The sequence below is a fragment of the Salmo trutta genome, chromosome 4, assembly GCF_901001165.1.
Source record: "Salmo trutta chromosome 4, fSalTru1.1, whole genome shotgun sequence".
Classification (NCBI taxonomy): domain Eukaryota; kingdom Metazoa; phylum Chordata; class Actinopteri; order Salmoniformes; family Salmonidae; genus Salmo; species Salmo trutta.
In genome coordinates, this window is record NC_042960.1 from 67,936,740 (window position 1) to 67,956,456 (window position 19,717).

The window sequence follows — 19,717 nt, forward strand, 5'->3', positions numbered from 1 at the left end:
CTCTCGGCCGTCTGCTTGTCTTACCTCTCGGCCGTCTGCTTGTCTTACCTCTCGGCCGTCTGCTTGTCTTACCTCTCGGCCGTCTGCTTGTCTTACCTCTCGGCCGTCTGCTTGTCTTACCTCTCTGCCGTCTGCTTGTCTTACCTCTCTGCCGTCTGCTTGTCTTACCTCTCTGCCGTCTGCTTGTCTAACCTCTCTGCCGTCTGCTTGTCTTACCTCTCTGCCGTCTGCTTGTCTTACCTCTCTGCCGTCTGCTTGTCTTACCTCTCGGCCGTCTGCTTGTCTTACCTCTCGGCCGTCTGCTTGTCTTACCTCTCGGCCGTCTGCTTGTCTTACCTCTCTGCCGTCGGCTTGTCTTACCTCTCAGCCGTCGGCTTGTCTTACCTCTCAGCCGTTGGCTTGTCTTACCTCTCGGCCGTCTGCTTGTCTTACCTCTCGGCCGTCTGCTTGTCTTACCTCTCTGCCGTCTGCTTGTCTTACCTCTCTGCCGTCGGCTTGTCTTACCTCTCAGCCGTTGGCTTGTCTTACCTCTCAGCCGTTGGCTTGTCTTACCTCTCAGCTAAAAGGGGCACGGCAGAGCAGGAGCTTATATCAGAGTGTCAGCTGAGAGCTCAGCCTGTTGCTCATAACCTTCACAGAGAGCAGACAGAGACAGACAGACAGACAGACAGACAGACAGACAGACAGACAGACAGACAGACAGACAGACAGACAGACAGACAGACAGTACCACAGCCGTGACAGTGGAGTAGAGAGCGGAACATTTCACAGTCTCTGGTACGACTGTTCACCTCCAGAGGGGTGAGGAGGATTCGCAGTTTGAGTTCAGGTAAGAGTCTTCACTTTTACTTCCCAACCACCTTTATTCACCCAAGGACATGGACATAGTCAGAATGTGACCTGATATGTTGCTGCTAGAGATAGACAACATTTAGAGACAGACGGGAATTTACACACATTTTACATAAGTTATATACAAAATAGATCAAATGAACATAGAGTTGTAGGAGAATGAACATAGAACTGTAGGAGAATGAACAGTGGACATAGAAATATACAGAGGATATACACATTTACAGTATCAACATACATATCTATATAAATATCAATATGCTGAGAGATTAACAGAGTTCAGATACAGTATAGTACAGTTATTATGGGTACAGTTAAAATACAGTATAGTACAGTTATTATGGGTACAGTTCAGATACAGTATAGTACAGTTATTATGGGTACAGTTCAGATACAGTATAGTACAGTTATTATGGGTACAGTTTAGATACAGTATAGTACAGTTATTATGGGTACAGTTCAGATACAGTATAGTACAGTTATTATGGGTACAGTTCAGATACAGTATAGTACAGTTATTATAGATAAAGTTCAGAGATCAAATAGTGTGCCTGCTTCTATTCATAGGAAGATGACAAAGAGGCACGGGACATTTTCCCATGACATGAGGGTGGTTTACAGTTACATGATATGACTTAGTGAAGTGTGAAGGGATATTGTTTAGACTGATGTTTACACTTTAAGTTCAACTACGAACCCCGTTGAGAAGATTATAGGTCGGTACATGTTGGATTTGTTTTTGTGTCTCCTCTGATATTATGACTACACTATTTTGATCATTTGAACAGGCGTAAACACATTGACTGACAACTTGTTGATGCTGCGTGATGTCTCAATGCCCCGTTATTGCTAAATCTAAGCTGGCACAACCTATATGACTTAGTGAACCATTGCCGTAGAAAGAGCCTCAAGAGCCGTAATAAAAAATTAGCGTACAAAACCTCACACTAGTCCAAGACAGATCAATCAGCTGTATTTTCTTGTGTGCAGTTTGTACGCTTGTTTTTTGAATACTAGTTGTTACTGACATTTCTCTAAAACAGGCTGTAGGCTACATGTGCTCCACCAAGTCAGAACAGTAAGTTATGAGGGAGAAAGGGACCAAATTATTAGGGTGAGGCACATGGGCTACTAACATCTTACTACACAACATACACTTAGTATTACTTTCTTAGCTACAGTATACATATCTCCCTGGCATATTGCATCATTTATGCAGCGGCATTCAATACATTTTTGCACTCACCTTCTTGTGCTGTGCTTACTAGAACAGGAAGGTGGCGTGGCGGTCCTTCCTGTGGGCAAATTTTGTCAACAAACTTTGTCATCAAAGTCTGCCATTCTCTGGATTAATGAGTAATGTTTATGTCCAATGGCCGATGAGCACCAATACGTTTATCTATAATATCTCTTTATATGACAAGGATTGAAAAGGATTTGCCAGTAGATTGACGACATGATTCATGATGATGACTGCTTGTCTAGCTTACTAGCTAAGATTTTGAAATTATGATGTTGACATGATCAGCCCAATCAAAGCTACGGTAGATAAACATGATGTGATGTCATTTTATCTGTGGCCAATGACCTTGAGCCTTCTTGGATGGGCACTTCTAATGTAAATCTGTGGCAGCACCCAAGGGGCTTGAACTGCCTTGCTCTCCCTGAAGAATTTGCGGTGACGTAGTGTCCCCCATGAGTGACAGAAGACTGAGCCAATCACGGCGTAACTAGAGAACATTACCAACCCCTGCGATCTGTATTTTCCGCTGGCTGCCCCACCACCACCTCAGAAAGCACTGAGCTAGACTGAAACACCTGCATTTTGCAGCTGCCTTACTCAAGAAAACATAACAGATACCATGTTTGTACGGAGGCTTTATTAACTCAATTATGATTTTTTTTACATTGTTTGCAAACTGATATGTGACACGTATTTATGGCAAAATAACATACAAAAAAGGCATGTTCTTTTTTTTTTTTTGCTGAACAGGTTAGACTCAAAATCCCCACCTGCCCTAAACGATGGGTCGCCACTGTTGATCATAGTCTGTAAATCTGTTCTGTGGCTGTAGTCTGTAATCCCACACCTAGGACAATATTTTTGCTTTTATGTGGGAGGCAACCTGTCTTCCAAGGGAGACTAGCTGCAGAAGTGAACAAAAAAATATAAACTCAACATGTAAAGTGTTGGTCCCATGTTTCATGAGCTGAAATAAAAAGATCCCAGAAATTGTCCATATGCACAAAAGCTTATTTCTCTCAAATTTTGTGCACAAATTTGTTTACATCCCTGTTAGTGAACATTTCTCTTTTGCAAAGATAATCCATCCACCTGACGGGTGTGGCATATCAAGAAGCCGATAAAACAGCGTGATCATCATTACATAGGTGCACCTTGTGCTCGGGGGCAATAAAAGTGTGCATTTTTGTCACACAACACAATGCCAAAGATGTCTACAGATTTGAGGGAGCATGCAGTTGGCATGCTGACTGCAGGAATGTCCACCAGAGCTGTTGCTTAGAATTGAATGTTAATTTATCTACCATGAGCCGCCTCCAACATTGTTTTAGAGAATTTGGCGGTATATCCAATTGGCATCACAACCGCAGACCATGTGTATGGCGTCGAGTGGGCGATGTCAACGTGGGAACAGTGTGCCACAATGTGGCAGTGGGGTTATGGTATGGGCAGGCATAAGCTACAGACAACGAACACAATTGCATTTTACTGATGGCAATTCAATGCATAGAGATACCGTGATGAGATCCTGAGGCCTATTGTCGTGCCATTCATCCGCCGCCATCACCTCATGTTTCAGCATGATAATGCACGGCCCCATGTCACAAGGATCTGTACACAATTCCTGAAAGCCTGAAATGTTCCAGTTCTTCCATGGCCAGCATACTCACCAGACATGATACCCATTGAGCATGTTTGGGATGCTCTGGATTGACGTGTACGACAGCGTGTTCCAGTTCCCACCAATATCCAGCAACTTCACACAGCCATTGAAGAGGAGTTGGACAACATTCCACAGGCCACAATCAACAGCCTGTGAAGGAGATGTGTCGCGTTGCATGAGGCAAATGTTGGTCACACCAGATACTGACTGGTTTTCTGATCCACACGCCTACCTTTTTTCTTTAAGGTATCTTTGACCAACAGATGCATATCTTTCTTCCCAGACACCTAAAATCCATAGATTAGGGCCTAATGAATTTATTTCAATTGACTGATTTCATTATATGAACTGTAAACTCAGGAATAATCTTTGAAATTGTTGCATGTTGCGTTTAATATTTTTGTAAATTCTATTTACTAAAAAGACCAAACTTCAAAAAAACTAGATATTAAATAGACCAATCTTAAAAATAACGTGTATGTTCTCTTGTTTTCAGGATGGAGACATATGATGAGAAAACAAACACATGTGGGATGATTTGTCTGAAATATCTACTATTGACCTTTAACCTTCTCTTCTGGGTGAGTCTGTCTGTCTGCCTACTATTGACCTTTAACCTTCTCTTCTGGGTGAGTCTGTCTGTCTACCTACTATTGACCTTTAACCTTCTCTTCTGGGTGAGTCTGTCTGTCTGCCTGTCTACATGGCAGAACAGCACCTTTTTTGGGGGGCAGAAATATTGCTTAACTTGTTCTATATGTTATAACAACGCAGTAGATTCTATAGGCTTAACCCTTTGCATGTCTGTACACTAAATGAACCTGAAACAAGATCAACTGTTAAGTCCTCTCTAACTTGTCAGCGACTGATAGGCTTCCACTGCAGGCCTGTATTTGATTGGTGCTGGGAATCTACTAGTTATCTGCTATTGAAAATTGTCTGTGTTCTGAATTGAAATAATTTAATTTAATGGGATTATTTTGAAAGGGAATTGAATTGAGTGGTTTTGAATTCCCCTGCTGTGTGTGTGTGTGTGTGTGTGTGTGTGTGTGTGTGTGTGTGTGTGTGTCCTCTTTCAGCTGGCAGGTGGTATGGTGATGGCGGTGGGGGTGTGGACCCTCGTAGAGAAGAGTGACTACATCAGCCTCCTCAACTCCACCTACTACTCTGCCTCTGCCTACATCCTCATAGCTGCCGGGGCTATCGTTGTCTTCACTGGGATCGTAGGCTGCTGTGCCACCCTCAAGGAGATGAGGAGTCTGCTAATAGTGGTGATCCTCCGATCAATCAACCAATCAATTAACCAATCAACCAACCAACCAATCAATCAATCAATCAACCAACCAATCAATCAATCGATCAACCAATCAATCAACCAATCAACCAATCAATCAATCAATCAACCAACCAATCAATCAATCGATCAACCACTCAACCAACCAATCAATCAACCAATCAATCAACCAACCAATCAACCAATCAATCAATCAATCAACCAATCAACCAATCAATCAATCAATCAATCAATTCATTTACAAAGCCCTATATCAAATCGGCATTTGTGACACAGTGCCTCGAAACTACAGACACTCTAACTAACACACGATATCAATCAAACATAATGGTACACATCCACACTGATACTTTTACTGCCTTTATAAACAGTACATATACCGGACATAAAATTCACACAGCTTCTTCTACACCCCCTATTATTTTCAGATCAGAATGATTTAATATATTCTAATCCGTTCGCATATTAACTCCTGTCAATTAATAAACACAAAAAAAATTGCATTTTTCAGAGGCAGAAGAAAAGGGCAATAGACATTCACGATGATACGGATTACACTGTATATACTCTACCGTTCAAAAGTTTTGGGATTAGCTAACACAACTTGCCATTGGAACACAGGAGTGATGGTTGCTGATAATGGGCCTCTGTACGCCTATGTAGATATTCCATTAAAAATCAGCTGTTTCCTGCTACAATAGTCAATTTGATGTTATTTTAATGAACAAAAAAATGTGATTTCTTTCAAAAACAAGGACATTTCTATGTGACCCCAAACTTTTGAACGGTAGTGTATACACACATAAAACCTAGCCTAGTTTTTGCTTATAGCTTACACACATTTTACAAGTTCAGCCTAGCTAGGTGGCATTTGTTAATCTGTGTTGTTCTGAAGGCCTTTTATAAACCATAAAGTTAGATAGACAACTTATCTTTATATCTGTGCCATTATGGTGTCTGTGACAACATGGGCATTTTAAAGTATTCAATTTTCTTCTTTGTTTGTGTTTAAAAAAAGCGTTAAGCTAATATTTCTTGATTTACCGCCACATGCCGTGCTGAAGCCCTGAACCAAATATTTGTGTAATTCATGTATTGTGGCCACTAGATGTCAGTGATATAGCTTAAAGCCATTTACTAACCATAGGCAACCCAATTTAAAGAAGACAATGCTCTGATAATTGGCTGATTTCTCCTAAAACATAGTAATCCCCACCCAGTTGACTACTTTAAAATGGTGGAAGCCCTCAATGGCAATGTCCGTGCTAAAACGGTTTATATGCATCAAGACTCCTCTATCTAGCTCTATGATATAAACAGAACCAGACAAAAATACACTGTCTGAAATGCACGTGTCATAAATATCAAGCAGAATAATGCCGTGTGTATCTTTAAGAGTTTAGATATGGAGCATGAGTCACGAGAGAGGAATGAGGGGCATCACCGGTATGGTGGTTGAAGAGACAGGGAGAGTGGGGAGAAGTGGGAGTAGGGGGAGAGGAGGGGCTATAGAGGAGAGAGGGCTTTGCTTTGATTTGCAATGTAAACATATGTTTCCCATGTCAATAAAGCCCCTTAAATTGAATTGAATTGAAATTGAGAGGGGAGAGGAGGGGGTAAAAGGGAGAGAGAGGGAGAAAGATAGAAAGAGAGACAGCAACACAATTAGACCCAACCAAATCATGAGAAAACAAAATGATAATTACTTGACACATTGGAAAGAATTAACAAAAAGAACAGAGTATAGAATACCTGACCACTGTGACTGACCCAAACTTAAGGAAAGCTTTGACTATGTACAGACTCAGTGAGCATAGCCTTGCTATTGAGAAAGGCCGCTGTAGGCAGACCTGGCTCTCAAGAGAAGACAGGCTATATGCACACTGACCACAAAATGAGGTGGAAACTGAGCTGCACTTCCTAACCTCCTGCCCAATGTATGAGCATATTAGAGACACATATTTCCCTCAGATTACACAGGCCAACAAAGAATTAGAAAACAAACACGATTTTGATAAACTCCCACATCTATTGGGTGAAATACCACAGTGTTCCATCACAGCAGCAGGATTTGTGACCTGTTGCCACAAGAGAAAGTCAACCAGTGAAGAACAAACACCATCGTAAATACAACCCATATTTATGTTGATTTATTTTCCCTTTTGTACTTTAACTATTTGCACATCGTTACAACACTGTATATAGACATTTGACATTTGAAATGTCTTTATTCTTTTGGAACTTGTGTGAGTGTAATATTTACTGTTCACTTTTTATTGTTTAATTCACTTTTGTTTATCCTTTTCACTTGCTTTGGCAATGTAAATATATGTTTCCCCCATGCCAATAAAGCCCCTCAAATTTAATTGAGAGAGAGAGAGGTGGGGAAATGGTTAGAGGAGAGAGAGAGAGGGAGAGAAGTGGGGAGAGGGTTAGAGGAGAGGGTTAGAGGAGAGGGTTAGAGGAGAGGGTTAGAGGAGAGGGTTGAGAGAGAGAGAGAGAGAGAGAGAGAGAGAGAGAGAGAGAGAGAGAGAGAGAGAGAGAGAGAGAGAGAGAGGAGAGAGAGAGAGAGAGAGAGAGAGAGAGAGAGAGAGAGAGAGAGAGAGAGAGAGAGAGAGATAGAGGAGAGAGAGAGAGAGAGAGAGAGAGAGAGAGAGAGAGAGAGAGAGAGAGAGAGAGAGAGAGAGAGAGAGAGAGGAGAGAGAGAATTACAATCTTGAAACCTTATGTGAAGAAACACTGATGAGGAGGAACTGTAACCGCAATAAAAATACACACACACACACACACACACACTCACCGTATGACCTTACTACACACAGATATTGGCACGTTAAGTTGTTTTCAACCTCACTACGGTCTGTTTTATATTAGGAGGGAATGTCTTTTTGTCCTCCACACCCATCACAGTATTTCTTCCTGCTACTCTCTCTCTCTCTGTTCTCTCTCTGTTCTCTCTCTCTCTCTGTTGATTTGTTAGGGACCATGTCATCGCACCAGATTTAACTAGATGCTGTAGCTCATTTTCATCTGTTGTCCCTCTCTCTCTCTCTCTCTCTCTCTCTCTCTCTCTCTCTCTCTCTCTGTTCTCTCTCAATTCTCTCTGTTCTCTTTCTCTCTCTTCTCCCCCTCTCTCTCTCTCTCTCTCTCTCTCTCTCTCTCTCTCTCTCTCTCTCTCTCTCTCTCTCTCTCTCTCTCTCTCTGTTCTCTCTCTCAATTCTCTCTCTCTGTTCTCTCTCAATTCTCTCTCTGTTCTCTTTCTCTCTCTCTCTCTCTCTCTCTCTCTGTTCTCTCTCTCAATTCTCTCTCTCTGTTCTCTTTCTCTCTCTTCTCCCTCTCTCTCTCTCTCTCTCTCAATTCTCTCTCTCCTCTCTCCACAGTATTTCATTATGTTCCTCTCTCTCCCTCGTTGTTCTCTCTCTCGCTGTTCTCTCTCTCGCTGTTCTCTCTCTCGCTGTTCTCTCTCTCGCTGTTCTCTCTCGCTGTTACTCTCACTCTCTGTTACATTATCTCTCTGTTCTCTCTGTTCTCTCGACATCCCTCCCTCCTTCCTTTCCACTCTCTCTCTGTTCTCTCTCTCTCTGTTCTCTCTCTCTCTGTTCTCACCCACCATAGTATTTTATTCTGTTACTCTCTCTCTCTCTGTTCTCACCCACCACAGTATTTTATTCTGTTACTCTCTCTCTCTCTCTCTCTCTCTCTCTCTGTTCTCACCCACCATAGTATTTTATTCTGTTACTCTCTCTCTCTCTCTCTCTCTCTCTCTCTCTCTCTCTCTCTCTGTTCTCTCCCACCACAGTATTTTATTCTGTTACTCTCTCTCTCTCTCTCTCTCTTTCTCTCTCTCTCTCTCTCTCTCTCTCTGTTTTCTCCCACCACAGTATTTCATCCTGCTACTCTGTATCTTCTTGCTGGAAATTGTAGCTGGAGTCCTGGCCTATATCCAGTACCAGGAGGTATGTACATACCAGCGTTTCCCAAACTTGGTCCTGGGGACCCAAAGGGGTGCAAATTTTTTATTTTTTTTTGCACTAGCGCTACACAGTTTACTCAAATAATGAACTCATCATCAAGCTTAGATTTTTTTTTTAATCAGCTGTGTAGAGCTATAGGCCAAAAACGATAATGTGCACCCGTTGGGGTACGCTGGACCCGAGTTTGAGAAATGCTGTCTTATACAATGTAACGAGACCTGGGTAAAAATACTATTTAAAATCATTCCAAATACTTTATCTGTGCTTGATTTGAACTTGCCTGTCCTAATGGAATCGATAGAAAAGTCCCCCTAGACACCTTAAGCAAACACTCAAAAGTATCCAAAAGATGTCAAATAGTATTTGAACCCAGGTCTACACATTACAACAACAAAAAATGTTTTTACTAGTTACACATCGCTGCTGCAACCCGGCTGTGTACTAAACGGCACCCTATTCCTTACATAGTGAGCACACTACTGTTAACCAGAGCCCTATGGGTGTGTGGTCAAAAAGTAGTGCACTATATAGGGAATAGGGTGCTATTTGGGGATGCTGGATGGGTCTGGCCTATATCCAGTGTTAGGAGGTAAAGTCTTATAATACCGTGTTCTCCTCAGACATGCCAGGAATTCTGATTGGCAAGATATCATGAGTACCAGCTGACCTGACTCTTACCAGACCTGGGTTGAAATACTATTTCAAATCGTTTGTATATTTTGAGCGTTTGCTTTAGCCTGCGTGGAGTGCCAGGTTGGCCGGGGGGGGGGGGGGGGGGGGGCTTTTCTATCAGTTTCATTTGGACAGGCAAGCTCAATCAAGCACAGGTACAGTGTTTGAAATGATTTCCCAGAGTATTTGAACCCAGGTTGGTATTACCAGACTCACCACTCTACCGTGATACTAGATGTTTTGTTTCATTCTAGGGAAACAGTTCAGTCAAGGTTTATACTGTAAGATTTAAAACTATTACCATTCTACATGTGGGCTACCGTGACTTGTACCAGTTGATTCCTGAAATACACAGCACCGTTTATAAATATATTTAGAGGATGACTATCTGAAGCATGATTAGTCAGTTATTTCATGTAGGATATAGTTACATCCATTCTTGTATATTATTTAGTATCAGACTAGTAAATAAACTGTATTTTAAGCTAATTCAGTCACTGACACAAACAACGTTCTGGTATGACCTAAAACATTCTGGTATGACCTAAAACATTCTGGTATGACCTAAAACGTTCTGGTATGACCTAAAGCATTCTGGCATGACCTAAAATGTTCTGGCATGACCTAAAACGTTCTGGTATGACCTAAAACGTTCTGGCATGACCTAAAGCGTTCTGGCATGACCTAAAACGTTCTGGCATGACCTAAAACGTTCTGGTATGACCTAAAGCATTCTGGCATGACCTAAAACGTTCTGGTATGACCTAAAGCGTTCTGGTATGACCTAAAACGTTCTGGTATGACTTAAAACATTCTGGTATGACCTAAAACGTTCTGGTATGACCTAAAACGTTCTGGTATGACCTAAAACGTTCTGGCATGACCTAAAACGTTCTGGCATGACCTAAAACGTTCTGGCATGACCTAAAACGTTCTGGCATGACCTAAAACATTCTGGCATGACCTAAAACATTCTGGCATGACCTAAAGCATTCTAGCATGACCTAAACTTTCTTGTATTACCTAAAACTTTATTATAATAACTATTACATACAATTAATAACGCTTGAAAAATGGTATTTATTTATTTAACCTTTATTTGTTCCTGAATAACACATCTTCCTGCATGTCTTGTCCCATAATCTTTTTATATTCCTGTTTGCATGCTTCTCTCCATCCATTCATCCCTGTTTTCCGTCCTTTTCAAATTCCTATTTTTCTTTCTTCTTTCCTGGTTTTCTTCCCCGTCCAGTGTTTCCCTTTCTGCCAACAGGTAATAATCCTCCTGATTGTTTCCACCTTTCTATCAAACTGTTTCTCTGATCTCACTGTTCAGAATATTCTTCTCTGTTATTTCTGATCCAATCACATCTCCTTACTGCTCTATGAAAAATAAACACAGTACCAGTCAAACGTTTGCACACACCTACTCATTCCAGGGTTTTTCTTTATTTTTTACTATTTTCTACATCGTAGAATAACGGTGAAGACATCAAAACTATGAAATAACACATGGAATCATGTAGTAAACAAAAAAAGTGTTAAACAAATCTAAACAAAACACACATCACGACGAGAGAGACCTAAGACAATATTTATTAAGAAATATTGAAAATAAATGATATATTTTTTTATTACTTTTTATTATTGAGCCCAACCCTGGTGGAACCCTGTCCTTCCTCTTTTACAGTAATCACTAATGAGACACGACTGTCTCAGTGTTAGTAAGCGTTCCACTGCATCACCTTTCATACATTGTCATTGGCTCCTCTGTCTGTCTCTACACAGCTGGATAAGGAGCTGCAACACAACCTGAAGGAGACCATGGTTCAGAAATACCAGCAGTCTGGAGAGGAGAGCATCACCAGTGCAGTGGACAAGCTGCAGCAGGAGGTAAATCAATGACATTCCATACAGAAGCTACCGGAAATGCTTTTCCAGCCACCATGTTTCATTCAGATAGAGGTCATGGTTTAGGCTACTTGGTTTGGAGTGCATATTGTAACGAATCAGACATTGATAAGACATATAACTCCTCCCCCTTTCTTGGAGCAGGGGTTACTGGCACGTCACATTATATTAAATACATCACATTAAATACATCACATCACATTAAATACATCACATTAAATACATCACATTATATTTAATACATCACATCACATTAAATACATCACATTAAATACATCACATTATATTTAATACATCACATCACATTAAATACATCACATTAAATACATCACATTAAATACATCACATCACATTAAATACATCACATTATATTTAATATATCACATTATATTAAATACATCACATTAAATACATCACATTAAATACATCACATTATATTAAATACATCACATTATATTAAATATATCACATTATATTAAATACATCACATTAAATACATCACATTATATTAAATACATCACATTAAATACATCACATTAAATACATCACATTATATTAAATACATCACATTAAATACATCACATTAAATACATCACATTATATTAAATATATCACATTATATTAAATACATCACATTAAATACATCACATTATATTAAATATATCACATTATATTAAATACATCACATTAAATACATCACATTATATTAAATACATCACATTATATTAAATACATCACATGAAATACATCACATTATATTTAATACATCACATCACATTAAATACATCACATTAAATACATCACATTATATTAAATACATCACATAATATTAAATACATCACATTATATTAAATACATCACATTATATTAAATAGATCACATTAAATACATCACATTATATTAAATACATCACATTAAATGCATCACATCACATTAAATACATCACATTATATTAAATACATCACATTAAATACATCATTATATTAAATACATTATATTAAATACATCGCATTACATTAAATACATCACATTATATTAAATACATCACATTATATTAAATACATCACATTAAATACATCACATTATATTAAATACATCACATCACATTAAATACATCACATTATATTAAATACATCACATCACATTAAATACATCACATTATATTAAATACATCACATTAAATACATCACATTATATTAAATGCATCACATTAAATACATCACATTACATTAAATACATCACATTAAATGCATCACATTAAATACATCACATTATATTAAATACATCACATTAAATACATCACATTAAATACATCACATTATATTAAATACATCACATTATATTAAATACATCACATTAAATACATCACATTATATTAAATACATCACATTAAATACATCACATTATATTAAATACATCACATTATATTAAATAGTCACATTAAATACATCACATCACATTAAATACATCACATTATATTAAATACATCACATTAAATACATCACATTAAATACATCACATTAAAAACATCACATTATATTAAATACATCACATTAAATACATCACATTATATTAAATACATCACATTAAATACATCAAATTATATTAAATACATCACATTAAATACATCACATCACATTAAATACATCACATCACATTAAATACATCACATTATATTAAATACATCACATTATATTAAATAGTCACATTAAATACATCACATCACATTAAATACATCACATTATATTAAATACATCACATTACATTAAATACATCACATTAAATACATCACATTAAATTAAATGCATCACATTATATTAAATACATCACATTAAATACATCACATTAAATTAAATGCATCACATTATATTAAATACATCACATTAAATACATCACATTAAATTAAATGCATCACATTATACACAGTGCATTCAAAAAGTATTCAGACCCCTTGACTTTTTCCATATTTTGTTACGTTACAGCCTTTCTAAAATGGATTAAATAAAAAAATGTCCTTGTCAATCTACACACACTACCCCATAATAACATCACAATACTCCATAATGACATCACAATACCCCATAATGACAAAGCGAAAACAGGTTCTTAGAATTTTTTGCAAATGTATTTAAAACCCCCCACAGAAATACCTTATTTACATAAGTATTCAGACCCTTTGCCCTGAGACTTGAAATTGAGCTCAGTTTCATCCTGTTTCAATTGAAAATCCTTGATATGTTTGTATAACTTGACTGGAGTCCACCTGTGGTAAATTCAATTGATTGGACATGATTTGGAAAGGCACACACCTGTCTATATAAGGTCCCACAGTTGACAGTGCATGTAAGAGCAAAAACCAAGCCATGAGGTCAAAGGAATTGTCCTTGGAGCACTGAGACAGGATTGAGTTGAGGCACAGATCTGGGGAAAGGTACCAATTTCTTTTTGCAGCATTGAAGATCCCCAAGAACACAATGGCCTCCATCATTCTTAAATAGAAGAAGTTTGGAACCACCTAGACTCTTCCTAGAGCTGGCCATGTGGCAAAACTGAGCCATCGGGGGAGAATGGCTTTGGTCAGGGAGGTGACCAAGAACTCGATGGTCACTCTGTGGAGATGGAAGAACCTTCCAGAAGGGCAACCCTCTGCAGCACTCCACCAATCAGGCCTTTATGGTAGAGTGGCCAGATGGAAGCCATTGGTGTCTAGATGGAATTTGTATTTGCGGTCCTGACAACTGGACCTTTTTTGGAGGACCATTATTTTTATCTTACTGAGATGTACTGTCAGGGCCTAGGTCTGACAGAATCTGTGCAGAAGATCTAGGTGCTGCTGTAGGCCCTCCTTGGTTGGGGACAGAAGCACCAGATCATCATCAGCAAACAGTAGACATTTGACTTCAGATTCTAGTAGGGTGAGGCCGTGTGCTGCAGACTGTTCTAGTACCCTCGCCAATTCATTGATATCTATGTTTGGTATTTTATCAGGATCCCCATTAGTTGTTGCAAATGCAGCAGCTACTCTCCCTGGAGTCCACACAAAACATGAAACATAATACAGAATGACATAATACAGAACATCCTTAGACAAGAACAGCTCAAGGACAGAACTACATACATTTTTTAAAAGGCACACGTAGCCTACATATCAATCCATACACACAAACTATCTAGGTCCAATAGGGGAGAGGCGTTGTGCCGCGAGGTGTTGCTTTATCTGTTTTTTGAAACCAGGTTGCTGTTTATTTGAGCAATATGAGATGAAAGGAAGTCCCATGCAATAAGGGCTCTATATAATACTGTCTGCTTTCTTGAATTTGTTCTGGATTTGGGGACTACGAAAAGACCCCTGGTGGCATGTCTGGTGGGATAAGTGTATGTGTCAGAGCTGTGTGTAAGTTGACTATGCAAACAATTTGGGATTTTCAACACATTAATGTTTCTTATAAAAAGAGGAAGTGATTCAAGAGAGACTGGTAAGCATAGTATTTATATTAGCCCTCTGATTACAATTAAGAGCAAAACGTGCCGCTCTGTTCTGGGCCAGCTGCAGTTTAACTTGGTCTTTCCTTGCAGCACTGGACCACACAACTGGACAATAATCAAGATTAGACAAAACTAGAACTTGCTTTTTGGAGTGTGGTGTCAAAAAAGCAGAACATCTCTTTATTACGGCTAAACCTTTCCTCATCTTTACAACCATTGAATCTATATGTTTTGACCATGGCAGTTTACAATCTAAGGTAACGCCAAGTAATTTAGTCTCCTCAACTTGTTCAACAGCCACACCATTCATTACCAGATTCAGCTGAGGTCTAGCATTTAAGGAATGATTTGAACCAAATACAATGCTCTTAGTTTTAGAGATGTTCAGGACCAGTTTATTACTGGCCACCCATTCCAAAACAGACTGCAACTATTTGTTAAGGGTTTCAGTGACTTCATTAGTTGTAGTTGCTGATGCGTATACGGTTGAATCATCAGTATACATGGACACACATGCTTTGTTTAATGCCAGTGGCAGGTCATTGGTAAAAATAGAAAAGAGTAGAGGGCCTAGAGAGCTGCCCTGCGGTACACCACACTTTACATGTTTGAGTTCTATTAGATAGATAGCTCTGAATCCACGATATGGCAGAGGTTGAAAAGCCGTAGCACTTAAGTCTTTTTCAACAGGTTATGGTCAATAATATCAAAGGCTGCTCTGAAATCTAACAGTACAGCTCCCACAATCTTCTTATCAATTTCTTTCAACCAATCATCAGTCATTTGTGTCAGTGCAGTACATGTTGATTAAATCAACAAAGCATGAGAAGACTTTGCCTTTGTTTTGGTTTGTTTGTTTGTCAATTAGGGTGAATACGTGGTCTGTCGTGCAGTAATTTGGTAGAAAGCCAATTTGACATTTGCTCAGTACATTGTCTTCACTGAGGAAATGTACGAGTCTGCTGTTAATGATAAGAGGATTTACTCTAGGTTGCTGTTAACGCATATCCCACAATAGTTTTTGGGGTCAAATTTGTCTCCACTTTTGTGGATTGGGGTGATTAGTCCTTGGTTCCAAACATCTCTCTCTGTCTCTCTCTCTTTGTCTGTCTCTCTCTCTTTGTCTCTCTCTTTGTCTCACTTTGTCTCTCTTTGTCTCTCTCTCTCTCTCTCTCTCTCTCTCTCTCTCAGTTTAAGTGTTGTGGTAGTAACAGCTCGTCAGACTGGTCAGACAGTGTGTGGATCCTGACACCTAGCAATGATAGACTGGTCCCAGACAGCTGCTGCAAGACACCCAGTAACCTCTGTGGCCGCAGAGACCACCCCTCTAATATCTACAAGGTGGAGGTGAGTAGGGACACACACACACACACACACACACACACACACACACACACACACACACACACACACACACACACACACACACACACACACACACACACACACACACACACACACACACACATCCTAGAGTAAATATCAAACAATAGACAATAAGGTCATGTGTATAATTACTGATAGTAGCTGATTGTTCAAGATGACATGAGTGTCTTCCTCCTCTCTCTTTAGGGCGGGTGTATCACTAAGCTGGAGACGTTCATTCTGAGCCAACTGCAGATCCTGGGAGCTGTGGCGATCGGGATCGCCTTCCTCCAGGTAAAGTCGTAGAAACTTACCATATGTTAATGTAGACTTGGGGGAACTTAGTACACATTATTCACATTGATGTAGTCTTGGGAGGAACTTAGTAACAGTATTCACGTTAATGTAGACTTGAGGGGACTTAGTAACATTATTCATGTTAATGTAGACTTGAGGGAACTTAGTAACATTATTCATGTTAATGTAGACTTGGGAGGAACTTAGTAACATTATTCATGTTAACGTAGACTTGGGGGAACTTAGTAACATTAATGTAGACTTGGGAGAAACTTAGTAACATTATTCATGTTAATGTAGACTTGGGAGGAACTTAGTAACATTATTCATGTTAATGTAGACTTGGGGGAACTTAGTAACATTAGTCACATTGTTTAACTGAGTTTTACACGTGAGCTTGGTTTTTTGAGAAACAGTCTAAGGTTATGTGAAGTACTATTAATGTGAATAATAAACTCAGCGAAAAAAGAAACTTCACTTTTTCAGGACCCTGTCTTTCAAAGATAATTCGTAAAAATCTAAATAACTTCACAGATCTTCATTGTAAAGGATTTAAACACTGTTTCCCATGCTTGTTCAATAAACCATAAACAATTAATGAACATGCACCTGTGGAACGGTCGTTAAGACACTAACAGCTTACAGACGGTAGGCAATTAAGGTCACAGTTATGAAAACTTAGGACACTAAAGAGGCCTTTCTACTGACTCTGAAAACCCACAAAAGAAAGATGCCCAGGGTCCCTGCTCATCTGCGTGAACGTGCCTTAAGCATGCTGCAAGGAGGCATGAGGACTGTAGATGTGGCCAGGACAATAAATTGCAATGTAATGGCATGAGGACTGCAGATTGCAATGTCCGTACTGTGAGACACCTAAGACAGCGCTACAGAGAGACAGGACGGACAGCTGATCATCCTCCCAGTGGCATACCATGTGTAACAACACCTGCACAGGATCGGTACATCCGAACATCACACCTGCGGGACAGGTACAGGATGGCAACAACAACTGCCCGAGTTACACCAGGAACGCACAATCCCTCCATCAGTGCTCAGACTGTCCGCAATAGGCTGAGAGAGGCTGGACTGACGGCTTGTAGGTCTGTTGTAAGGCAGGCCCTCACCAGACATCATCGGCAACAACATCGCCTATGGGCACAAACCCACCGTCGCTGGACCAGACAGAACTGGCAAAAAGTGCTCTTCACTGACGAGTGGCGGTTTTGTCTCACCAGGGATGATGGTCGGATTCGCCTTTATCGTGGAAGGAAGGAGCGTTACACCGAGGCCTGTACTCTGGAGCGGGATCGATTTGGAGGTAGAGGGTCCTGGGGTAAGGTGTCACAGCATCATTGGACTGAGCTTGTTGTCATTGCAAGCAATCTCAACGCTGTGTGTTACAGAGAAGACATCCTCCTCCCTCATGTGGTACCCTTCCTGCAGGCTCATCCTGACATGACCCTCCAGCATGACAATGCCACCAGCCATAATGCTCGATCTGTGCGTGATTTCCTTTCAAGACAGGAATGTCAATGTTCCGCCATGGCCAGCGAAGAGCCCGGATCTCAATCCCATTGAGCACATCTGGGACCTGTTGGATCAGAGGGTGAGGGCTAGGGCCATTCCCCCAGAAATGTCCGGGAACTTGCAGGTGTCTTGGTGGAAGAGTGGGGTAACATCTCACAGCAAGAACTGGCAAATCTGGTGCAGTCCATGAGGAGGAGATCCACTGCAGTACTTAACGCAGCTGGTGGCCACACCAAATATTGACTGTTACTTTTGATTTTGACCCTCCCCCCCCTTTGTTCAGACCACATTATTCAATTTCTGTGGAACTTGTTCAGTTTCAGTCTCAGTTGTTGAATCTTGTTATGTTCATACAAATATTTACACATGTTAAGTTTGCTGAAAATAAACGTAGTTGACAGTGAGAGGACGTCTATGTTTCCCTCGTCTCTTTATTTCTTTCAGCTCGTAGGGATGATTCTTGTTTGCTGCCTGTATCGAAGTCTGAAGGAGGAGTCGTACTGAGCATCACCGATGTCACAAAATCAACAGCAGGAAGACAACAACAACACAACCACAACAACAGCAACAACATATTTCCCAGTATTTAGATATGCTTTCTCTCTGTCTCGAACGCTACATATGTCTCATGGAGATATGTGGAATGAAAAGTCATTTTTTTCGAAGACAAAATTAACCTATGTTGAAGCTTAGGTAAGGCAGGAAACAGGCAGACAAACAGGCAGAAGGCATACAGACAGGCAGTCTGGCAGGCAGGCAGCAGTCAGACAGACAAGCAGCAGACAGGCAGTCAGACAGACAGGCAGGCAAAGAGGCAGGCAGACAGACAGACAGACAGACAGACAGACAGACAGACAGACAGACAGACAGACAGACAGACAGACAGACAGACAGGAAGGAAGCGACAGACAGACAGACAGACAGACAGACAGACAGACAGACAGACAGACAGACAGACAGACAGACAGACAGACAGACAGACAGACAGACAGACAGACAGACAGACAGACAGACAGACAACAGGAAGGCAGGCAGGCAGGCAGGCATGCTGTGGGACAGCCAGTGTTATAGAGTTGGATAGCGTCTACCCTGTATTGTATGAGTTTCGATTCTTTGTTTAATTTTCTCTTCCTGCCAAAGTCTATTATGCCTTGGGTAGGGGCAGCTGGTAGCCTAGTGGTTAAAGCATTGGGCCAGTAACCGAAAGGTTGCTAGATCGAATCCCCGAGCTGACAAGGTGAAAATCTGTCATTCTGACCGTTCCTAGGCCGTCATTGTAAATTCGATTTTTTTCTTAACTGACTTGCCTTGTTTAATAAACGTATAATATAAATAAAATGCTGGAAGATAGTCTATTCTGCCTTGGGTAGATGCTGGTGGATATTCTGCCTTGGGTAGATGTTGGTGGATATTCTGCCTTGGGTAGATGCTGG

The 19,717-nt window shown here is 40.1% G+C and overlaps 1 protein-coding gene across 2 annotated transcripts; it reads left to right on the forward strand.

Moving 5' to 3' along the window:
* The first annotated feature begins 625 nt into the window (after positions 1 to 625).
* LOC115192946 (CD151 antigen) lies at positions 626 to 18,990 on the forward strand. Of its 2 annotated transcripts, XM_029751913.1 has the most exons (9): positions 629 to 829; positions 4,255 to 4,339; positions 4,838 to 5,029; positions 8,934 to 9,008; positions 10,951 to 10,971; positions 11,487 to 11,591; positions 16,287 to 16,442; positions 16,668 to 16,754; positions 18,729 to 18,990. In XM_029751913.1, the coding sequence occupies exons 2-9, from the start codon at positions 4,256 to 4,258 to the stop codon at positions 18,786 to 18,788; spliced, it is 780 nt and encodes a 259-aa protein (XP_029607773.1). In that variant the 5' UTR covers positions 629 to 829; position 4,255; the 3' UTR covers positions 18,789 to 18,990. The 2 variants fall into 2 exon arrangements, with proteins under 2 accessions (XP_029607774.1, XP_029607773.1); XM_029751914.1 differs by lacking the exon at positions 10,951 to 10,971 and having other exon boundaries at positions 626 to 829.
* The last annotated feature ends 727 nt before the right edge of the window (positions 18,991 to 19,717 follow it).